This window comes from Theropithecus gelada, chromosome 19, assembly GCF_003255815.1.
Source record: "Theropithecus gelada isolate Dixy chromosome 19, Tgel_1.0, whole genome shotgun sequence".
Taxonomy (NCBI): Eukaryota; Metazoa; Chordata; class Mammalia; order Primates; family Cercopithecidae; genus Theropithecus; species Theropithecus gelada.
The window spans coordinates 9,768,542-9,792,885 of NC_037687.1; the positions used below are offsets into that span (position 1 = coordinate 9,768,542).

At 50.9% G+C, this 24,344-nt stretch overlaps 2 protein-coding genes across 2 annotated transcripts in view; one reads left to right on the forward strand and one right to left on the reverse strand.

Annotated features, from left to right (window-relative positions):
* The window catches only part of COL5A3 (collagen type V alpha 3 chain), a 52,523-nt gene extending 49,222 nt beyond the window's left edge, over positions 1 to 3,301 (reverse strand). Inside the window, exon 1 of the mRNA XM_025367855.1 lies at positions 3,072 to 3,301. Coding sequence (XP_025223640.1) covers positions 3,072 to 3,159 — 88 coding nt within the window. The 5' untranslated portion in view covers positions 3,160 to 3,301. The remainder of the gene's footprint in view (positions 1 to 3,071) is intronic.
* Positions 3,302 to 5,971: 2,670 nt separating this feature from the next.
* RDH8 (retinol dehydrogenase 8) lies at positions 5,972 to 15,634 on the forward strand. The gene is made up of 6 exons (XM_025368697.1): positions 5,972 to 6,380; positions 9,965 to 10,123; positions 12,005 to 12,184; positions 14,068 to 14,161; positions 14,619 to 14,802; positions 14,898 to 15,634. The coding sequence occupies exons 1-6, from the start codon at positions 6,218 to 6,220 to the stop codon at positions 15,111 to 15,113; spliced, it is 996 nt and encodes a 331-aa protein (XP_025224482.1). The 5' UTR covers positions 5,972 to 6,217; the 3' UTR covers positions 15,114 to 15,634.
* Positions 15,635 to 24,344: the final 8,710 nt, after the last annotated feature.

Genomic DNA, 24,344 nt, shown 5'->3' on the forward strand with positions numbered 1-24,344 from the left:
TTTCCCCTCTGACCTCCTCCCTCTGACATTCCCTTCTGATCTCCTCCCTCTGACTTTCCCCTCTGACCTCCACCCTCTGACAACCCCCGACCTTCTCCCACTGCCTATCCTGATCTCCTCCACCTGACCCATGACCTCCTCGTTTCATCTCTCTGACCTTCTTCTTCTGATCAGCTGTCTCCAATAACCTCCAGACCTCCCCCGTCTGACCCTGTCCCTCTTTCATCCCAGCTAAGGAAAGGACTTGTCTGGCCCAACAGTTCCTAATCTAGGCCACGCTACCAGCCCCACCCCGAAAAGCAGCCCAGCCAGTGCTAAGTGGAACCACATGGCTTGGGCAGGGGCGGGTGGGGGCTTCCCTTGGGCCCCGAGCCCCCTGTCTGGTTTCCCCCTCCCCCCACCCTTCGCAAATTGTCCCACTGACCCCCTGCCCCAGCCTCTTGGCAGGAGCTAGATTCTCCCGAATCTGCCATGACCTCACCCCTGGGGGCGGCTCTGCTGATCTCACCACAGGGAGCTGGGGCGGGGGGGTAAGACGTTGGGGAGGCAGGGGCTTGGATGAAGGACCCCGATTCCCACTCTTCCTAGGTCAGAGCCCTCATTTTCCAGACTCCTCAGAGGCCTGTGTCAGCCTCTGTTTCCTCTTGCCTCCAATCTCCTTCTCTCCGCATCCCTGCCCGCCCTCTCTCTGTCCCACTTTCTGTGCTGGGTCTTTCCAGGCCTCTATCTGTGTCCAAGTCTCTCTCTCTCTCTCATTCTCTCTCTCTCTTTTTTCAATCTCTCTCTCTCCACTCGCCTTCCCCAACCCATCACCCCAGCCCCCATCTCTAATTGCCTGTTTTGTGGCTGGGCTGTTATTAAGAGAAATCTGGGTTGCAGTCCCCTGGGGCTGAGATCTGGGCTCCCAGGCTCTGCTGACCACAAGAGTCACTTCCCCACGGAACAATCATCCCAGCTGCCCCATCTCAGGCTGGGGCCCAGGGGAGGATTGAGATCAACGACCTCACCCAGCCTGGAGGCTCTCCCCTGACCCACACACTAACCTCTCTGCAGAGGAAAGAGGGTCTCTCCTCAACTACCACTCATTTACAATAAGAAAGTCCTTCCCAGCATCCAGCTCAAAGATATCCTGCTTGAAACTTGTGTCCCTTCTGGAATGACCTTTCAGAAACTGACTGCCCTTTCTTTTCATAGCTGGCATTATGACAAAAAGTCACATAAGCGGCATTGAGTCCTGCCTACGGGGACAGAGGGTGGGGGGTCTGTCAGGGACCCAACTTGCCTCCTGCCACTCTCCCCTGTGCTGGTCAGGGCCCCCAGGGGGATCTTGGCTGGGGTCTGGGATGTGAAGGGACAGAGGCAGGGGCTGAGTCAGGGCATGGCTGGGAATCCCCCAGGTGTGCGGTGTGTGTGCAAATATGTGTATGTGCATGAGATTGTACAAGCGTGGGTGAGTCTGAATGAGCCAGGCAGAGATTAGCTGGGCATGTCATTTCTCCGGGTGTCAATGTGTGCAAATATTTTGCTTCTAATGGAGGGATTAGGTGCAGTTACTTGACGCGTGGCCATGTAACGCTTGCAGCGAGCTTGCAGGTGTGTCTGTGACTGTAACACCTCAGACTTCTGGTGGGGGAGTGCCGTTCTGTGTGAGAGTGTGACCCAGCCAGAGAGTGGGTGATGGGTTGTGAATGTTGACAACGTTTGTTCGGATGTCAGGGGCAGCGTGTGTGAGAAACTGAGCGCGTGGGAGGGTCATAAAAGCTGGAACCATTTGGCGGGTGACTGGAGAGGGTTGCCTGGACACGGTGTTTCACATTCCTCGAGTCCCAGGGGACTTATATTCAGAGTGGATGCCTGAGATTGCATGACCATGTGGATGTGTGAGCGTGGGAATGCCGAATGGTCCAATCAGGGATTAACCATATGGACAGGCACCTTCCTGGACTCCAAAGTAAGAAGTGTGCTGTGGGGTGTGTGTGTGTGTGTGTGTGTGTGTGTGTGTGTGTGTGTTGGGAGACTGAGCTCACCTTAGAAAGGAATTTCCAGGAGGGCCTAGTCTGAGGTCTCTCAGATCAGGGAAGCCCCAGGGAGCCACGCCATCCCCTGACTCCCGGAGCGCCCCCTACTCCGAACCCTGCGGGGCGGGACAGGGCGCCCAGCCAGATGCGCGCAGCTGGGCGTGCGTCAGCGCTGACTCACCCATCCGGCGGCCCCCGGGACCCCTTGGGGGACCCTGAGAAATTCCTCGGAAAAAACACCCAAGGCTCCAGCAGCTGGGGTGGGAGGGGGGGAGCAACTTCCACTCCCGCCCCGCCCTGCGCCCCGCCCCGCCTCGCCCCTCACCGTGGCCCTCCCCGAGGCCCTGTCCATGGTGCTGATCGCGGCTCTGGGGACCGTGGGGTGGGGGAGGGGGCGACAGGGAGGGAGGGGAGGAGACGGGCACTCGCCAATTTGGGGCAGAGGAGGGAAAGGGAGAATGGGGTGAAGCCATTTAAAGAGACGCAAAAGAAACTGTGGGTTCCCGAAGAGCCCCCTCCCATACTCGTCCCCACTCACCTTCATCCTCATGGGCAATTATTTGCACCCAAAAATCACAACTACACCCCTCATAGGGGCACTCAGAGACACACAGTCACACGCATAACCACACATACGGTTACCCTCGAAAATCAGCACATAGACAAACGCACAAGTGCATACTCACCTGTCGCAATATACACCCTCCCAGCACTGCCCTGTCACTCACAGTCACACTATCGCCATCAACCTCCACATGCAAGCACACATGCAATTTCACTCCAAATGCACAGACATGCTACACACACGCACACACCTGCACATTGCATGCATTCCCACGCGCTCGCCAGAAAACGCAGTCACACATCCCTACCCCTACCCCCGAACAGTCACACACCCACAAATCACCCAGAGTCGGACACTCATGCGCCCACATCACACCGGAACCCCACGCAGCGCTCACGTCCTCCCCCTCCACGCCTCTCCATGCCTCGCTCTTTTAGGCCCTCTCTGAGTCGTGGACCCTGGGTCCCATCTGTTCCCTCCCGGCTCACCGGCCTGCGTCCCCGGCAGAAGCTGCAGCGCCGCCAGGAGCAGGCAGAGACCGGCCCGCGGCTGGCCCAGGCCCTGGCGGTTCCCCATCCTGGCGGGGCCCACGGGCAAGGCGGGGGACCAGTCGGGGCGGTTGCCGGGCGCGGCGACTCCTCGGGCTCGGTGCAGTCACTCGCGGCGCCCGCTCCTCTCGGGGTCCGCGGGAAACTGCCCGAGACCCCGCCCTGGCCTCGCCCTGCGCTCCAGCGCCTGGCCAGGCGGGGCTCCTTGGAGGGGGAGCGCTGACAGCTGGACTGGGAAGTTGGGAAACTTTGTGCTGAGCGCTGATTGGCCGGCTGGTGTGGAGCCGAGCGCCAGGAGCTGGGTTGTTCCTGCCCCACCCCACAGTGGAGGAGAAGGGTCACTCCCACCCAGTCCTGGAGTTCGAGGGTTCCAGCCCTACCCCAAACCTTTTCGGCCTAGCAGATCCCCTCAAAGGAGAGCTTAGCCTCATTCAAACCTTCAGCCTCCATCCAGGCCCTGGAAAAGGGGGAGGTGCAGGTTTATACCAAATCTTTTTTTATTTTCTTTTATTTTTACATTTTATTTTGGAGACAGGGTCTTGATCTGTCACCCCAGCTGGAGTGCAGTGGCCCAATCATAGCTCACTGCAGCTTCCAACTCCTGGGTTCAAGCCATCCGCCTGCTTCAGCCTCCTGAGAAGCAGGTACCACATGCACATACTGCCACACCTAGCTAATTTAAATATATATATATTTTTGTAGAGACCAGGGTCTTGCTTGCTGCCCAGGTCGGTCTTGAACTTCTGGTTTCAAGTGATCCTTCGGCCTTGCCCTCCCAAAGCGCTGGCATTACAGGCATGAGCCACCTCACCTGGCACCAAGTCCTTTCTGCCTCACTCAGGCCCGCAAGTGGGGTCCCAATCTCACCCCAAACGCTCATTCACCTACCTGCTTTATCCTCAGTCCCTTAGCTAGACAATAGGAGGTACCAGCCTCAGCCCCAGAGCCTTTCCTTTAGGTCCCTAAGGGGTCCTGATCCCACCTCAAACTTCACCCCAGATCCCAAAATGGGGTCCCCAGTCTTACTCCAAACATTTATCTCTCCACTGAAATCCCTGAGTCACGTGTCCTGGTCCCAGATTCTCACCACAGATCCCAAAACAGTTTTCACTTTCCCCCAAATTATTGATTCCTCAAATAAAGGGTCTTATCTCCATCCCTAACCCTCATCTCCCCCCACCCCAAACCAGGTCTCCAGTGGATGCCCTGGCCCCAATCCCAAATCCCCACCAAATGGGGGAGTCTGAGCTGGGTGCGGTGGCTCACGCCTGTAGTCCCAGCACTTTTGAGAGGCTGAGGCGGGCAGATCGCTTGAGTCCAGGGGTTAGAGGCCAGCTGGCTAACATGGCAAAATCCCATCTCTGCTAAAAATACAAAAACTAGCCAGGCAATGTGGCTGGCCTCTGTAGTCCCAGGTACTTGGGAGGCTGAGGTGGGAGGATCACTTGAACCAGGGAGGTGGAGGTTGCAGTGAGCTAAGGTTGTGCCACTGCAGTCCAGCCTGGGCAACAGAGCAAGACTCTATCTGTCTCAGAAAAAAAAAAAAAAAAATGTCCGGGGGTGGTGGGAAATCTGTCCCTGTTGCAAAGCAATGCACTGTCACGGGGAGGAAAGGGTGGATTCTTGCCATTCTTGGGATGAGGCAGAGGCTCCCCTCACCGTGCTGGTACCCCCACCTCCAGCATGAAGAGGCCCCCAGGAGGTCAAATAGAGCTTTTATGCAATTGGACAAGCGCAGACACGCAGGATGTGAGGGTGCTTCCCGAGGGAGGGGAGGAACCAAGAGGCGTATCCTGAGCCCTGAACTGCTCCCCGAACCCTGCTTCCCCCACCCCCGCCCCAGGGGAAGAGGGAGACGCAAGCAGTGCCTTCCTCCCAGTCTCTGACTCCCCAGACAAAGAGTCTCTGTGTCCCTGAAGAGGAGGGGGTGGGGCCCCATCAGGCCTGAGGGGGAGACGGGGCCCCCCAGGGTGGGAGGAGGAGAGGGAATCTCTGCAAGCTGCGCCTCCCCCCACCCCAGGGACGTCTGAAGCTGAGACTTCTCCAACTAAAAGGCTCTCACAAAATTCCTGCCTGCCCTGCCTTGCTGGAAGTTCTTCCTGTAGTCTAACTACATCTTCTGACAGTTCTACACCCCTTCCCTCTGTGAAACAACATTTCTGGATCCACATTCTCTGTCTCCTTCTCTCACTCTCTCCCTTCAATCAGAGATTCTTCACCCAGAATACAGACACTAATTCCCCCCAACTTTCACAGAAACTCTCCCCAGCCCTAAATAATTTATACTCGGCCGGGCTCAGTGGCTCACGCTTGGAATCCCAGCACTTTGGGAGGCTAAGACCGCTGGACCACTTGAGGTCAGGAGTTCAAGACCAGCCTGACCAACATGGAGAAACCTCATCTCTACTAAAAATACAAAAATCAACTCCGTGTGGTGGCACACACCTGTAGTCCCAGCTACTTGGGAGGCTGAGATAGGAGAATCGCTTGACCCTGGAAAACAGAGGTTGTAGTGAGCCGAGATTGTACCACTGCACTCCAGCCTGGGTGACAAGAGCAAGGCTCTGTCTCAAAATAATAATAATAATAATAATTTACACTCATAATAAAAATTAAAAATTAAGAAAACAGTTACAAATGTCCAAGGCAGGAGGATCGCTTGAGGCCAAGAGTTGGAGACCAGTCTGGGCAACAGAGCAAGGTCCCATGTCTAAAAACAAAGTAAATTTAAAAATTAGCTGGGTATGGTAGTGTGTGCCGGTAGCCCCAGCTACTCTGGAGGCTGAGGTGGAAGGATCGCTTGAGGCTGCGGTGAGCTACGGTGGTGCCACTGCACTGCAGCCTGAGTGACAGAGCAAGATGCTGTCTCTTAAAAACAAACAAACAAAAACCAGTGATGTGTATAGTAGGTGTGGAGAAGAAATTTTTGGCAGATGAAGAAAATGAGGTGCAGAGAGGATTTAAGAAATTCTCTCTTACTGCCTGTTCAGGGTCAGTCCAGAATTGAGGGTCTCCTGGCCAGGGCGGAGGCTTTGCCCTGCAGGGGATCTGTGGGAGGGGGTTAGGAGGGAGCAGACGAGCCCAGGATGAATGGTCAGAGTCAGGTGCTGCCCGGCGGAGGTCACGCGTCCAGGGAGGGGATCAACATGGCCGCTGCACCCCGGACTGTGCTGATCTCCGGCTGCTCATCAGGAATTGGTCTGGAACTTGCAGTGCAGCTGGCCCATGACCCCAAGAAGCGTTACCAGGGTAAGAGGTGCAGGGCGGCGCTAGGAGGCAGCAGGGTGGAAACGGCTTCCCCAGCACTGTCTCCCCTACCCATCTCTCCCAGCTGCACTTGTGGGCTTGGGGAGAACTCAGGATGCATGCCGTCTTCCTCTCCCTCCAGGAATCATCCCCTCATCCTACAAATATTTCTTGAGCACCTTCTGGGTGTTCTGAATGCTGGCAACACAACTGGGGATGAAATAGACAAAAATCTCAGCCCTCGGGATGGTGTCATGCGGGGAGGAGAGGGAGAACGGGCGATAAACAGATAAAAAGAAATTGTTGCTATATCTGGTGGGAATAAGTGCTGAGAAACAAAATAAAGCATGCTGAGAGTGGCAGGGGGTGGGTGGGTGATATTTTTAGAAGGGTTTCACTAGGGCATTTCCTAGATTGGAATAGTCACTACCCTGATGCTCACTCCTCCACAGTCTCCCCAGATTACTGCTTTTACTGAGATAAGCTTCTTAAGTGCTCCTGACCTTGGGGGTTGAAGGGATGGCCTTCTAGTTCTAAGAACTTGCCTTTCTGCAGCTCTAGAATAAATCCCTGGAACCTGCATCCTAACCAACCAGGAGAACCCCTGACCCAGAGGGTGCATGCTGGAGCCAAAGTGGGCAAAGGGTTGTTACTTACAAGGAGGCGACTGGGGGTGAGGGCATTGCCCCAGTTGGCAGGGGTGCTTCTCCCAGCCCTCTGCCCTCTGTTTTAGAAACACACACAGCTTTGAGCATGAGAGCCTGAACGCCAGTGTGCAGGGAATAACGTGCGTTCCTGTGGGCGGGCAGATGGGTGTATTAAACTGCTGGAGGCTAATGTTTACGGAGCTTTTACAATGTACCACGCTGCATTCTAAGTGCCCTGAATCCAGGAAGTCGTTTAATCCTCACATCACACCTGTGAGGCAGGCACTATCATCCACCCCATTTTATTATTATTTTATTATTTATTTATTTTGAGTCAGAGTCTTGCTCTGTCGCCCAGGTTGAGTGCAGTGGCGCATCTTGGCTCACTGCAGCCTCCACCTCCCACATTCAAGTGATTTTCATGCCTCAGTCTCCTGAGTTTCTGGGATTAAGGCATGCACCACCACACCCGGCTAATGTTTTGTATTTTTAATAGACGAGATTTCACCATGTTGGCCAGACTGGTCTCGAACTCCTGGCCTCAGGTGATCTGCCCACCTGGGCCTCCCAAAGTGCTGGGATTACAGGCATGAGCCACTGTGCCTGGCCTGCCTCATTTTAGAAATGAGGAAACGAAGATGCAGACTGTCAAAGGTCTTTGCTCAAGGTCTCCCAGCTGCAAAGTGGCAGAGCTGGGATTTGAACTCAGGCATCCCATCCCTTGCACCCATGTTTCCCACTATCTCACATGTAGATGCAAGTGAACCCATTCAGGCGCCTGCTACCCACGAATCACACTGGTCCGAAGACAAGAGGCAAATTGCCCCCAGGAGTGTTCTTGGTTGATTATGGTTGCACACATTGGGGGATATCAAACATGCATGCTGGTGCATGTGCAGACATGGTACATATGCTAAGGTCCTGCTTAAGAGCATAAGCTTGAGGCTGGGCGCAGCAGCTCATGTCTGTAATCCCAGCACTTTGGGAGGCCGAGGTGGACAGATCACCTGAAGTCAGGAGTTTGAGAACAGCCTGGCCAACATGGTGAAACCCCGTCTCTACTAAAAATACAAAAATTGGCCAGGCGTGGTGGTTCATGCCTGTAACCCCAGCACTTTGGGAGACCAAGGTGGGTGGATCACGGGGTCAGGAGATCGAGACCATCCTGGCTAACACGGTGAAACTCCATCTCTACTACAAATACAAAAACTTAGCCGGGCGTGGTGGCGGGCACCTGCAGTACCAGCTACTCTGGAGGCTGAGGCAGAAGAATGGTGTGAATCCCAGGGGTGGAGCTTGCAGTGAGCCGAGATTGCGCCACTGCACTCCAACCTGGGTGACAGAGCAAGACTCTGTCTCAGTCAATCCATCAACCAATCAATAAAAATACAAACATTAGCTGGGCATGGTGGCAGGTACCTGTAATCCCAGCTACTTGAGAGGCTAAGGCAAGAGAATCGCTTGAACCAGGAGACAGAGGTTGCAGTGAGCCGAGATTTTGCTACTGTATTCCAGCCTGGGTGACAAGAGCGAGACTCCATCTCAAAAAAAAAAAAAAAAGAAAAGAAAAGAAAAAAGAGGATAAGCTTGGCCAGGCTCTGTGGCTCTTTGGCTTCTGATGCCTATAATCCCAGCACTTTGGGAGGATGAGGTGGGCAGATCACCTGAGGTTTGAGACCAGCCTGACCAATATGGTGAAACCCCATATCTACTAAAAATACAAAAATTAGCTGGGTGTAGTGGCAGGCACCTGTAATCCCAGCTACTTGGGAGGTTGAGGCAGGGGAATCGCTTGAACCCAGGAGGTAGAACTGGCAGTGAGCCGAAATCACGCCCCTGCACTCCAGACTGGGTAACAAACGAGAGTGAAACTTTGTCTCAAAATATGTATATATATATATATATGCCTATTAACTTCAGCGTTCATGTATGTATGCATGTTGGCTATAGGTATGTATGCATTTTTTTCATGGCAGTCTGTTTTATGTTTGTGTATTTTATTGTCTTACCTACTAGGCTATAAATTCCATGAAGGCAGAAATGTTATCTTATTTATTTATTTATTTATTTATTTTGAGACAGAGTCTTGCTCTGTTGCCAGGCTGGAGTTCAGTAGCATGATCTCAGCTCACTGCAACCTCCTCTGCCTCCCAGGTTCAAGCAATTCTCCTGCCTCAGCCTCCTGAGTAGCTGGGATTTCAGGTGTGTGCCACCACGCCCAGCTAATTTTTGTATTTTTAATAGAGACGAACTTTCACCACTTTGGCCAGGATGGTCTCGATCTCTTGACCTTGTGATCTGCCCACCTCGGCCTCCCAAAGGGCTGGGATTACACATGTGAGCCACCCCGGCCTTATTTTTTTATTTTTTGAGACAGGGTCTCACTCTGTCACCCAGGCTGTAGTGCAGTGGCTCCAATTCAGCTCACTGTAGCCTCAACCTCCTGGGCTCGAGCAATCCTCCCACTGCAGCCTCCCAAGTAGCCAAGACTACAGGTGGGGGCCACCCACCACACCTGGCAAATTTGTATATATAATTTTTTTGTAGAGATGGGATACTTCCCAGGCTGGTCTCAAACTCCTGGGGTCAAGCAATCCTCCCACCTAGGCCTCCCAAAGTGCTGGGATTACAGGCTTGCACCACCACACCTGGGGACTATCTTATTTCATGCCATAGCCTCAGCACCTAGAATAGGGCATAGTGTATAGTAGATGCTCAATAAATGTCTGTTGAACTCATGGTTGGAAGGATGGATACAGGTATGTGGAGATGCATGTACACAAGTGTGCACTTACTTGTTGGCTGAGTGATAAATGTGGGTGTGTGAACTTGTGGGTTTCCATCTCTCTGTGACTTCTAATGCAAGATCACAGAAACGTGGAGCCCACACCAAGGGGAAAGGAACTCAGTGCCTGTCCCTGCTTTACTCTCTGCCCCCAGTGGTGGCCACCATGAGGGACCTGGGGAAGAAGGAGACACTGGAGGCAGCTGCTGGGGAGGCTCTGGGGCAGACCCTCACTGTGGCCCAGCTGGACGTGTGCAGTGACGAGTCGGTGGCTCAGTGTCTCAGCTGTATCCAGGGAGAAGTGGACGTGCTGGGTAAGACGTCGCAGCCCCTGATTCACTGAGCCCCATCCTGGTCTGAGTATAGACCCTCAATACGGCAAGGTCTGAGCACCAGCTCTCTGGCTCCTTCACCAATCTCTGAACCTGGATAGAAGGGGTAGACCAGTTGGCCAACAGGGGTAGACCAGTTGATCCTACCAATTGATTTATTAAGGGCTGGGTCCCGTGAATTATACCTGTAATCCTAGCACTTTGGGAGGCTGAGACAGGAGGATTGCTTGAGCCCAGCAGCTCGAGACCAGCAAAATAGTGAGACTTTGACTCTACAAAAAAATTAAGAATTAGCCAGGTATAGCGGTGCATGCCTAATCCTAGCTACTCAGGAGGCCAAGGTGGGAGGCTCACTAGAGCCCAGGGGTTTGAGGCTGCAGTGAGTTATGATAGAGCCAGTCTGGGAGACAGAGAAAGACCTTGTCTCAAAAATCAATTTTTTTTTTTTTCTTGAGACGGATTCTTGCTCTGCGCCCAGGCTGGAGTGCGGTGGCGTGATCTCGGCTCACTGCAACCTCCACCCCCCAGGTTCAAGCGATTCTCCTGCCTCGCCTCCTGAGTAGCTGGGATTACATGTGCCTGCCACCATGCCCAGCTAATTTTTGTGTTTTTCGTAGAGGCGAGGTTTCACCATGTTGGCCAGGCTGGTCTCAAACTCCTGACCTGAAGTGATCCGCCCACTTCGGCCTCCCAGAGTGCTGGAATTACAGGCGTGCACCACCGCACCTGGCCAAAAATCTTTTTTTTGTTTTTGAGATGGAATTTAACTCTTGCTGCCTAGGCTAGAGTGCAATGGCATGATCTCAGCTCACTGCAACCTCCACCTCCCGGGTTCAAGTGATTCTCCTGCCTCAGCCTCCCAAGTAGCTGGGATTACAGGCATGCGCCACCACACCCGGCTAATTTTGTATTTTTAGTAGAGACGGGTTTCTCCATGTTCGTCAGGCTGGTCTCGAAGGCTGACCTCAGGTGATCCACTCGTCTTGGCCTCCCAAAGTGCTGGGATTACAGGCATGAGCCACCATGCCTGGCCCAAAAATCAATTTTTTTAAAAATAAAAATATTGGCCGGGCGCGGTGGCTCAAGCCTGTAATCCCAGCACTTTGGGAGGCCGAGATGGGCGGATCACGAGGTCAGGAGATCGAGACCATCCTGGCTAACACGGTGAAACCCCGTCTCTACTAAAAATTACAAAAAAAAAAAACTAGCCGGGCGAGATGGCAGGCGCCTGTAGTCCCAGCTACTCGGGAGGCTGAGGCCGGAGAATGGCGTGAACCCGGGAGGCGGAGCTTGCAGTGAGCTGAGATCCGGCCACTGCACTCCAGCCTGGGCGACAGCGCGAGACTCCGTCTCAAAAAAAAAAAAAAAATAAAAATAAAAAAATAAAAAAATAAAAAAAATAAAAATATTAGAGACACTAGTAATAATCTGAGGCCTGGGGGTGGGGCAGATTTTACGGAATAGAAATCCTCATATATGGAGAAAGTCATATGTGGTTGGGAAAATTACTTGGATGAGTCACTTGGGGAAGACAGCATGATGCAGAAATAAGTCATAAGGTCCCCAACCTTCGCAGGAAGGTGGGTGTCACTGTCTTGATGCAATTTGGGGTCAGAACTGAATTGCTCATGGATTAAGGGGGCCACTATTCCCAGCAGCCCTTCCTCCCACTCAGGGCTGAGGATCTCCTATGACAAACGCTAAACTGTGTTTAAAGATCACCAAGATTTCATATTTGTCCACCCATGATACCCTGGACTGGCCTTGGACTTGGAGTATGGGGTGGGGTGATTCAGGGGGTGTCTGGAAGTAATGCTAGAAGGGTAAGGGACTTTAAGGTAACCTTAGTACCTCTTCTCTTAGTGAATAATGCCGGAATGGGTCTGGTGGGGCCCCTGGAGGGGCTCAGCCTTGCTGCCATGCAGAATGTCTTTGACACCAACTTTTTCGGAGCTGTCCGTCTCGTCAAAGCTGTGCTTCCAGGCATGAAGAGGAGGCGGCAGGGCCACATCGTGGTGATCAGCAGCGTCATGGGGCTGCAGGGTGAGCTGTGGGGACCCACCCCTGGAAATCCCACCAGCGTCTGATCCTCCCCAGACTGGGAGGATGGTGAATGGGTTTTAGATCATATTCTAAATTAGTGTGGAGCCCAGGCTTGGTGATTCATGCCTGTAATCCTAGCACTTTGGGAGGCTGAGACGGGTGGATTGCCTGAGCTCAGGAGTTCAAGACCACCAGTAAGAACGGGTGAAAGCCCGTTCTTACTAAAATACAAAAAAAAAATCAGCTGTGCATGGTAGCACGTGCCTGTAATCCCAGCTACTCAGGAGGCTGAGGCACGAGAATTGCTTGAACCTGGGAGGCAGAGGTTGCAGTGAGCCAAGACTGTGCCACTGCACTCCAGCCTGGGCAACAAAGTGAAACTCTGTCTCTAAAATAAATAAAATAAGATAAAATAAAATAAATTAGCCTGGAGAATTGTGTTCAGAAGGATTATGAAGTTCAGAAGGAAAAAGTGGCCAGACATGGTGACTCATATCTATAATCCCAGCACTTTGCGCGGCCTAGGCAGGAGGGTTGTTTAAGCTCAGGAGTTTGAGACCAGCCTGGTCAACATAGCAAGACCTTATTACTATGAACTTTTTTTTCAATTAGGCCAGGCACAATGACTCATGCCTGTAACTCCAACACTTTGGGAGGCCAAGGCAGGTGGATCACTCGAGATCAGGAGTTCAAGACCAGCCTGGCCAAAATTGTGAAACCCTACCTCTACTAAAAATACAAAAAAATTAGCCGGGTGTGGTGGCACACATCTGTAGTCCCAGCTACTCGGGAAGCTGAAGCAGGGGAATTGCTTGAACCCAGGAGGCAGATGTTGCAGTGACCTGAGATTGTGCCATTGCACTCCAGCCTGGGCAACAAGAGCAAGACTCTGTCTCAAAAAATAAATAAATAAATAAGTAAATAAACAAACAAACAAACAAAAAACAAACCTTTGGCCAGATGTGGTGGTTCATGACTGTAATCCCAGCACTTTGGGAGGCTGAGGCTGATGCATCACTTGAGGTCAGGAGTTTGAGACCAGAACGGCCAACATGGTGAAACCCCATCTCTAGTAAAAATACAAAAATTAGCCGGGTGTGGTGGTGTGCACCTGTAGTCCCAGCTACTCAGGAGGCTGAGGCAGGAGATTCGTTTGACCTCAGGAGGCAGAGGCTGCACTCCAGCCTAGAAGACAGAGTGAGACTCTGTCTCCCTTCAACAACAACAAAAAATAAATTAATTAAATTTAAAAATCAGCCAAGCATCGTGGTGTGTGCCTGTAGTCCCAGCTACTCAAGAGGCTGAAGTGAGAGGATCGCTTAAGCCCAGGAGTTCAAGGCTGCAGTGAGCTGTGATTGCACTGCTGCACCCCAGACTGCAGGACAGGGCAACACCCTATCAAAAAAGAAAAAGAAAGAGAGAGAGAGAGAGAGAAGGAAGGAAGGAAGGAAGGAAGGAAGGAAGGAAGGAAGGAAGGAAGGAAGGAAGGAAGGAAGGAAGGAAAGAAAGGGAGGGAGGGAGAAAAGGAGGGAGGGAGGGAGGAAGAAAGGGAGGGAGGGAGAGAGGCAACAGCCCTAATGAAGAGAAAAATGAAGAGGATCCCCAAGTGGCCCCAAAGGTTTAGAGAATGGAGGGAAATAGGGGAGTTTCCTGGGACCAGGTAGAGCTGAGAGGAGGTGGCACCCATCACCCGAGAACAACTTCGTTCTGACCCCATATGACCCCATCACACAATGCCACACCCCACATCATCTTGGCACCATGTATCTGCTCTGTCTGGTCTCCACATCCTCTTTGCTCTGTCTCCCAAAGACCCCATCACCCTGGAACCCACAAAGCCCACCTCCCAGATCCCCAAAGAGCTCTCCTTCTGACCCTCACAGGTGTCATCTTCAACGATGTCTATGCAGCCTCCAAGTTCGCCCTGGAGGGATTCTTCGAAAGCCTGGCTATCCAGCTGCTGCAGTTCAACATCTTGTGAGGCGGGCACGTGGGCAGAGGGGGCTTGAAGGCAGTGCTGGGGAGGTGGCATTGAAAGGGGGAGAGGAGAGATGAAGACAATGAAGCTGGGTGCAGCGGCTCACACCTGTAATTCCAGCGTTTTGAGAGGCTGAAAGGGGAGGATCGCTTGAGGTCAGGAGTTTGAGACCAGCCTGGGCAACATAGCGAGACCCCCATCTCAACCCAACATTTAAAAATTAGCCAAGGGTGGTGGTGTGTGTAGCTGCAGTCCCAGCTACTCGGGAGGCTGAGGTAGAGGATTGCTTGAACCCAGGAGTTGGAGGTTGTGGTGAGCTATGATCATGCCACTGCACTCCAGCCTGGGCAAGGGAGTGAGACCCTGTATCTTAAAATAAATAAATAAATAAATGGACAAAATAGGTCAGGGAGCAGTTGGGGCATCAGACTGACACTACCCCTGCCCGGTCGCCAGCATCTCCCTGGTGGAACCAGGCCCCGTGGTCACCGAGTTTGAGGGGAAGCTTCTGGCGCAGGTTTCTACAGCCGAGTTCCCAGGCACTGACCCTGACACCCTGCACTACTTCCGGGACCTCTATCTCCCAGCCTCCAGGGAGCTGTTTCGCTCCGTGGGACAGAGCCCACAGGATGTGGTTCAGGTGAGTGAAGGGCCCAGAGCCCCAAGTGGTGGCTCAGGTATGTTGCGGGGTGAAGCCCTCCCTGGGTCCCAGGGCTCAGGGGCTCCACTCTGCAGGCCATTGTCAATGTCATCAGCTCCGCTCGGCCACCCCTGCGCCGACAGACCAACGTCCGCTACTCCCCGCTGACCATGCTCAAAACCGTGGACTCCTCGGGCAGCCTGTATGTGCGAACCACCCACCGCCTCCTCTTCCGCTGTCCACGCCTCCTCAGCCTTGGCCTTCAATGTCTGTCCTGCGGCTGCCTCCCAACGCGAGTGCGGCCAAGATGAGCAGAACGGAGCTCACGATCCCCATCCCTGAACAACCAGACTTCTTCATTCCACATCTAATTCAAGGGATGAAGACGCTTCATTCATTCATTCTGCAAACTCCCCCTCCCCTGCTCTGTGCCTGGACATGGCTAGAATCCCAGAAGGGCCTCAATTTTCAGGCACAGACTCCTCTGCGGTCACAGCTGGAGCAGAGACAGGGACCCTGGGAACTTGGCCTGGGGAGCCCAGAGCAGGAAACCGCAGCTGTCTCTGGGAAAGCAAGGGAGGCTTCCTGGAGGAAGGGGCATTGTTATGAGCCTTGAAGGATGAGACAGACTCTGCCACATTCAACCTTGTGACTTCATGATCCTGGGCCTGAGAATACAGGAATAATTCATAACCCACCCTGCACCCCCATGCAGACACCAGAGCTCTGTGGACCAAGGGGACATTCCTGGTCACACACCCCATCAACAAAATGTATCTGAGCACACACCAGCAATGTATGTATATTTTTTCCATTAAATATATATTTATAACCACAAGTTGTAGTTACATTTACTATTTAATAAAGCTCAATTTCTTAAAATTAAATAAAAACTTAAAAAGACAGTTGAACTACTGGCTCCAAAGAGAGAGAGAGAGCAAGAGAGAGAAAGCAAGCCAGCCAAGCATGGTGCATCACGCCTGTAATCCCAGCACTTTGGGAGGCCGAGGCAGGTGGATCACTTGAAGCCAGGAGTTCGAGATCAGTCTGGCCAACATAGTGAAACCCTCTCTCTACTAAAAATACAAAAATTAGCCGGGCATGGTGGCAGGCGCCTGTAATCCCAGCTACTCGGGAAGCTGAGGCATGAGAATCACTTGAACCCAGGAGGTGGAGGTTGCAGTGAGGCCAAGATGGCACCACTGCACTCCAGCCTGGGCAACAGAATGAGACTCTGTCTCAAAAAAATACAAAAACAAAAACTCACCAATGGATAAGCAGACTTTTGTGTATCCTTAAAAAGGAAGGAAATTCTGACATGTGGGTAAAGACTGAGAACACCATGCTGAGTGAAATAAACCAGAGAGAAAATTCCACTTCTCTGAGATGCCTAAAATAATCAAATTCATAGAGATAGAAAGTCACACGGTGGGTGCCAGGGGCTGAGGACTCCTCTGTGATCACAGTGGAGCAGAGAGAGGGACCCTGGGAACTAGGCCTGGGGAGCCCAGAGCAGGAAGCTGCAGTTGTCTCTGGGAAAGCAAGGGAGGCTTCCTGGAGGAAGAGGCATTGTTATGAGCCTTGAAGGATGAGACAGACTCTGCTACATTCAACCTTGTGACTTCATGATCCTGGGACTGAGAATGCAGGAATAATTCATAACCCACCCTGCACCCCCATGCAGACACCAGAGCTCCGTGGACCAAGGGGATATTCTGAATATATACTTTTAAAAACTGAATATATACTTTTTAAATAGTATATACTGAATATATGCTTTTTAAAAATACTTTCAAAAAAGTTTTTTAAATAATATATACTGAATATATACTTTTAAAAAAGTACTTTTAAAAACTGAATATATACTTTTTAAAAAACTTTTTCACTAAAAGCAGCATACTATACAAATAAATGTGAACTACAGTTGTTTCCTGGACTCATGTATACCTTGGAGGATTTTCTTTTTTGAGACAGGGTCTCGCTCTATCGCCCAGGCTGGAGTGCGGTGGCGCAATCTCGGCTCACTGCAACCTCTGCCTCACGGGTTCAAGCGATTCTCCTACCTCAGCTTCCTGAGTAGCTGGGACTACAGGTGTGTGCCACCACGCCCGGTTAATTTTTGTATTTTTGGTAGAGACGGGATTTCACCGTGTTAGCCAGGCTGGTCTCAAACTCCTGACTGATTCGCCCTCCTTGGCCTCCCAAAGTGCTGGGATTACAGGCATGCGCCACCACTCCCGGCTAATTTTTGTATTTTTAGTAGAGATGGGGTTTCTCCATGTTGGTCAGGCCGGTCTCAAACTCCCAACCTCAGGTGACCCTCCTGCCTCAGCCTCCCAAAGTTCTGGGATTACAGGCATGAGCCACCACACCTGGCCATTATTATTATTTTACTTTTAAATTTTAAGACACAGAAACATAGGACATACTGATAGCACAGTGGCTCAGGCATGTAATCCCAACACTGGGAGGTGGAGGCAAGAGAATCACTTGAGTCCAGGATTTTGAGACCAGCCTGGGTAGCATAGCAAAATCCCATCTCTACAAAAAATTAAAAAAATTAGCCTGGTGTGGTGGCATGTCCCTGTAGTCTCAGTTACTCAGGAGACTGAAGCGGAAGGATCCCTTGCATCCAGGAGTTGGAGGCTGCAGTAAGCTATGATCGCACCACTGCACTTCAACCTGCTGACTGAGACAGACCCTGTCTCAAATAAATAATACATAAAATAAGAAAGGACATACATAGACTGATTCTGTTAGAACCCAAAGACAACATCATTCCTCCTTTCAATCCTTTCAAACCTCTGCAGTGGCTTCTCCTTTTATTTAGACTTTTTTTTTTTTTTTCTTTTGAGATGGGGTCTTGCTCTGTCATTCAGATTAAAGTACAATGGTGCAATCACTCAGCCTTAACCTCCCAGCTCAGGAGATCCTTCCACCTCAGCCTCCTGAGTAGCTGGGACCACAGGTGTGTGCCTCCATAACTAGCTAACTTTAACACATTTTTTTGTAGATATGGGGTCTCACTATGTTGCCCAGGCTGGTCTTGAACTCCTGGTCTCAAACAATCCTTCCGCTTTGGCCTCCCAAAGTGCTGGGATTACAGGTGTGAGCCATGACGTCTGGCATGCTTCCCCTCTTATTTAGACTCAGATCAAAACTGCATCATCTGACCACTGAATATTTGTCTCAAATTATTGCCTACTTTTTCCCCATCACCCACTCATTCCAGCAACACTGACTTCTTTGCTGTGCCATTTCGTCTGTCTGTCTTTCTTTATTTCTTTTCAGAGACAGGGTCTCTCTCTGTCACCCAGGCTGGTGTGCAGTGGCATGATCATAGTTCACTGCAACCTCAAACTCCTGGACTCAAGTGATCCTCCAGCCTTGGCCTCCTAAAGTGCTGGTATTACAAGTGTGAGCCACCACGCCTGGCCTACTTGCTGTTTCTTAAACACACCAACCTCAATACCTTTGCACTTGCTGTTCCCTCTACATAGAATGCTTTTCCCAAATACCCACAAGGCTCCCTTCTTCATTTCCTTCATGTGCTCAAATATCACCTCCTCCAAGAGGCCCTCCAGGATCACCTCAAGATAGCACACTGTCCCTTTATTTTCTTATCTGTTTTATTTCCCATCATCTGACATGGTTCTCTCTCTTTTCCCTCCCTCCCTCCCTCCCTTTCTTCCTTCCTTCCTCTCTCCCTCCCTTCCCTTCCTTTTCTTTTCTTTCTAAAAAAAACAAAAATAGAGGCCGGGTGCGGTGGCTCAAGCCTGTAATCCCAGCACTTTGGGAGGCTGAGATGGGCGGATCACAAGGTCAGGAGATCGAGACCATCCTGGCTAACACGGTGAAACCCCGTCTCTACTAAAAAAATACAAAAAACTAGCCGGGCGAGGTGGCGGGCGCCTGTAGTCCGAGCTACTCGGGAGGCTGAGGCAGGAGAATGGTGTAAACCCGGGAGGCGGAGCTTGCAGTGAGCTGAGATCCGGCCACTGCACTCCAGCCTGGGCGACAGAGCGAGACTCTGTATCAAAAAAAAGAAAGAAAAAAGAAACAGGGGTCTTGCTTTATTGAGCAGGCTGCTTTTAGATTCCTGGGCTCAAGTGATCCTCCCACCTCGGCCTCCCAAAGTGCTGGGATTACAGACATGAGCCACCATGCCCTGAAGGCATATACTACTATGCTTGTTTCTTGCCTGTCTCCACCCACTAAAATGTCAGCTCCATGGGCACGAGACTGTTGTCTATTTGCTCTACCCACATCATCAACACTGTGGAAATCAAAAACTGACTCAAGGAGCCTGGGTTGGGGACTGGAAGTGATCAAGCTGGCACATCCCGGCAGTACAGTCCAACCTGAGAAGCTCCTGACACCTCCTACCTGGACAAGACAGGGTAATTCTCTAACCCTCAGTTTCTTCATCTGTGAAATGGAACTTGCCAGGAAGAAAGTCTTATTACGGGCTGGAATGTAGTCGGTGTCTAATAAATTAGAGCCCTGAATAGTTATGTTGACGGTAGCTTCATTCCTTGGTCTCCTGGGTCCTGCCCGGCCTTGCCTGAGAAGCTCTGAGCTCAAAGCCCTGGAGGAGGGAGTAAAACCAGAGGCTGCATCTCTGCAAGGACACATCCCTACAAGGCCGCCCCTCCCTCCCGCGCCTTCTCGGTGCTAACTCCCGATCCCAGGGAGGGGAAGGCGGGCGGAATCTGAGCGGCAGGCGCAGCTGCTCCGGGCGGGCGGCCAAAGTCCCCTCCCTCCCTCATTGGCATTCCTGCGGGAGGGGCCGAACGCAGCTGCCTGCCTGGCCGGAGGCTCGCTTGCGCCCTCTGGTGTCCAAGTGCGAGAGGCCACGTGGACTTGAGCCCGAGCAGCCGGTCTTCCCAGGCCACTGTCTGCCGCTCAGGTGGACCTGGGTGGAGCTAGGTCTACCCCCTACCTTTCTTGGGCTCCCTTTACCATTCGGGTTCACGAACTCAGCTTCCGTCACTAAACTTGCTGTGTGACCCTGAGCAAGACACTCAACCTCGCTGTGCCACAGTTTCTTAGCTGTGCAATGTGGGACAGGATCCTTCACCTTTTTAGTGCCACTCTTTCTTTTCTTTTTTCTTTCTTTCTTTCTTTCTTTCTTTCTTTCTTTCTTTCTTTCTTTCTTTCTTTCTTTCTTTCTTTCTTTTCTTTCTTTTCTTTCTTTCTTTCTTTTTCTTTCTTTCCTTCTTTCTCTTCTCTTTCATTCGTTCTTTCTCTTCTTTTTCTTTCTTCTCTTTCTTTTTCTCTTCTTTCTATTATTTCTCTTTTCTTTTTTCTTTCTTTTCTTTCTCTTTCTTTTTCTTTCTTTCTTTCTTCTCTTTCATTCATTCGTTCTTTCTCTTTCTTCTTCTCTTTTTCTCTTCTTTCTGTCTCTTCTTTCTTTTCTTTCTTCTTTCTTTCTTTCTCTCTATCTATTATAGAGATGGGGTCTCACTATGTTGCCCATGCTGGTCTCAAACTCCTGGGCTCAAGCAATCCTCCTGCTTTGGCCTCCAAAGTGCTGGGATTACAAGAGTAAGCCACCACTCCCGGTTGCCTTCTTCTTTTTTTTTCTTTTTCTTTCTTTCTTTCTTCTTTTCTTTTCTTTTTTTTTTTTTTTAAATTTTTGGGACACAATCTCATTCTGTCACCCAGGCCAGAGTGCAGTGGCAGGATTACTGTTCACTGTAGCCTTGACTCCCGTGCTCAAACGATCCTCCCACCTCAGCCCCATGAGTAGTTGGTGTTACGCACGCGTCTAATTGAAGAGACACCCTGAACAGACTAAGTGTGAGCAACAAGGCTGTTTATTCACTTTTCAGCTGAGTCCAAAAAGGGAGTCAGTGAAGGGTGGTGGGAGTGGAACTGGTTTTATAGGTTCGGGGTAGGTAGTGGAAAGATAGTTAGGGGCGGTTTCTTTGGGCAGGGGAAGAATGTCACAAGGTTTATAGTCACAAGGTGGGGGAAGGTCACAAGGCATGATATCACAAGGTCAATTGATTAGATAGGATAGGGCAGGAACAGATCACAATGGTGGAATGTTGCAAGATTGGTTAATCGGTTAAGGCAGGAACTAGCCGTTTCTTCTTCTTTAGTGGTTCTCCTGTTGCTCCAGGTTTTGTGACTCCAGGAGGCCTGTACGTGTGGGTCACAGGGACCACAATGGCTCGACCATGGTGTAGTACGTCCACAGGACCTTACATTCCTGTCTTTTTATGTTTAATAATGAAAAATAAAATAAGAAAGAAATAAAATGAGAAAGAGTAGTGTAATGTTGGGATGTTGGGGTGAAAATTTTAGGGGTGCCAAGGAGGGGTGATGGGTGATGTTTTGGGGTGATGGACAATGTTTCTAAGGGCTGCTTTGAGTGGGGTTGGGGCAGCATGGGAACCTAAAGTTGGAGAGATTAAACTGAGGAAAGATCTTGGGGTAGGAGTTGGTATTGCGGGGTTGTTAGAAGGAGGATTTGCCGTATTGATCAATTAGTAATAGCTTAGATACGATTTTGTATAAACTGAGAGATTAGCCTGAAAAGACAAGGTCTGATCAAGAGGACAAGAAGGATGAGTGCGAAAGGGCCTGTTAGTGGAAGGAGCCATGAAGCTAGGCTAGAGAATGGCAAGGTAAGTCCAGAATAATTATTTGCCTGATTTGCAAGTTTTTGAGCTTTGTCTTTAAGTTTTTTAATGTTATCATATATGAGGCCAGACTGATTTAAGTAAAAGCGGCATTCTTCATTTAAGAATAGGCAGAGCCAGGCGTGATGGCTCACACCTGTAATCCCAGCACTTTGGGAGGGCGAGGTGGGCAGATCACAAGGCCAGGAGATTGAGACCATCCTAGTTAACATGGTGAAACCCCATCTCTACTAAAAATACAAAAAATTAGCCGGGCGTGGTGGCAGCTGCCTGAAGTCCCAGCTACTTGGGACCTGAGGCAGGAGAATGGCGTGAACCTGGGAAGCGGAGCTTGCAGTGAGCAGAGATCAGGCCACTGCACTACAGCCTGGGCGACAGAGCGAGACTCTGTCTCAAAAAAGAAAAGAAAAGAAAAGAAAAAAAAAAAAAGAATAAGGCGGCCTTCCGGCCCTTCAGGGTCTAGTGCTGTGTATCACCTGAAGGTGGCAGCTAGATGGGCCATACACTGAGCTGGATTTTCGTATTTGTTCTGAATGGTCTGCTTTAGTTTGTCATAATTGATGGTTTCATATGCAGCCTTCTGAAGCCCTTGAGCTAGGCAAGAGATCATATGGTCCTGCCTGGCTATTCCTTGGAGCCCTGACTGGTAGGTGCATTGGGGGTCTTCACAGGGTACCTCCCTAGCACCTTTTTGGAGGCCAGGCTCAAGGTGCCAGTAGTCATCAGCGTAAGATTGAGCTAGGGTCCAAACTCGCTCTCGCTCCTCAGGAGCCAGAGTAGAGATGAGGATGATGTTTAAGTCATTCCAGTTAAGATTATGGCACTGGGTTAAGTATCGGAGTTCTTGTATATAGTTGGTGGGGTCAGACGAGAAAGAGCCTAGGCGTTGACTAATTTGGGAGAGGTTCAACAGGGAGAAAGGGACATGAACCTGGACTATTCCTTCGGCTCCTGCCACCTCTCGAAGGAGAAATTGCTGGGCAGGGGCAGGGGCAGGGGCAGGGAGCCGGCCGCGGGGCCAAATTGTAAGCCAGATAGGGTGCGAGGAGGGGTGGTGATGGGAGGGGCATAAGGGGGGTGGGTTGTGGGTAGAAGAGGGATCAGATTCTGAGGGGGAATTAGAACCGAGTTCGGGTGGGTGAGGGGGAGAAATATCAGAGGGATTAACGGACAAACAGGAATCAGCGTCACCAATGGAAGAAGGAAGGGAGATAAGGAAAACTTGGGACAGGTCACATTGGGAGCAGAGGCTAGGGAGATATCATAGTGTAAAAAATGCCTGGACAGCCAGGCGCGGTGGCTCGTGCCTGTAATCCCAGCACTTTGGGAGGCCAAGGCGGGCAGATCACTTGAGGCCAGGAATTTGAGACCATCCTGGCTAACACGGTGAAAACTCATCTCTACTAAAAATACAAAAAAATTAGCCGGACATGGTGGCAGGCGCCTATAGTCTCAGTTACTCGGGAGGCTGAGGCAGGAGAATGGCGTGAACCCAGGAGGCAGAGCTTGCAGTGAGTCGAGATCACGCTACTGTACTCCAGCCTGGGCGACAGAGCGAGACTCCGTGTCAAAGAAAAAAAAAATGCCTGGACGTAGGGTACCTCAGACCGTTTGCCCATTTTGTGACAGAAGTTGTCAAAGTCCCGCAAAATAGAGAAATCAGAAGTGCTGTTTTCTGGCCTCTGAGAGCTGTTGTCTAATTTATCTTGGGGCCAGGCCATGTTACAGCAAATAATAATAATAATAATGATAAACGTTTAGGCTTTAGATCGGGTGAAAGCCGAAGAGGTTTGAGATTTTTGAGGACACAAGCCAGAGAGGAAGGAGGAGAGATGGAGGGCGGGAGGTTGCCCATGATAGAACAGGGAAGATTGGATGGGAAAGAAAGAGACAAGGAATAGAACGACCACTAGGATCTTCAGTGGGTATCCCCAGTGGAAGTCCGGAGTTGTACAGCCGTGACCATTATTGGATTTCAGAAACACGGACAAAAGGAGGTTCATTGTCTGAAAGAAAAAGAGAGAGAAAGATGAAGAGAGACTGAGGCAGCTTAACTGATCTGTAGGCAGGCGTGGGGTCCTTTTGCAGGGGCGGGTCTGAAGTCCCAAGGTCGAAGGGAGTCTCTTCGAGGGAGAGCTCAGGGGAATAGGGGTAGGTCTCCAGGAGGAGATCCCCTATCCAGGGCTTTCCGCACCAAATGTTCTGTGCGCATCTAATTGAAGAGGCACCCTGAACAGGCTAAGAGTGAGCAACAAGACTGTTTATTCACTCAGGTGCAAGCCGCTGAGTCCGAAAAGACAGTCAGTGAAGGGTGGTGGGAGTGGAACTGGTTTTATAGGTTTGGGGTAGGTAGTGGAAAGTTACAGTTACGGGCAGTTTTTTCGGGCAGGGGAAAAATGTCACAAGGTTTATAGCCACAACGTGGGGGGAGGTCACAAGGCACAATATCACAAGGTCTATTGATTAGTTAGGGTAGGTCAGGAACATATCACAACGGTGGAATGTTGCAAGGTCGGTTAATAAGTTAAGGCAGGAACTAGCTGTTTCTTTTCTTTTTTTTTTTTTTTTTAGAGACGGAGTCTTGTTCTGTTGCCCAGGCTGGAGTGCAGTGGTGCAATCTCGTCTCTCTGCAAGCTCCACCTCCCGGGTTTACGCCATTCTCCTGCCTCAGCCTCCCAAGTAGCTGGGACTACAGGCGCCCGCCACCTCACCTGGCTAGTTTTTTGTATTTTTAGTGGAGATGGGATTTCACCGCGTTAGCCAGGATGGTCTCGATCTCCTTACCTTGTGATCCACCTGCTTCAGCCTCCCAAAGTGCTGGGATTACAGACATGAGCCACCGCGCCTGGCCGGAACTAGCTGTTTCTTTTTTTTTTTTTTTTTTTTTTTTTT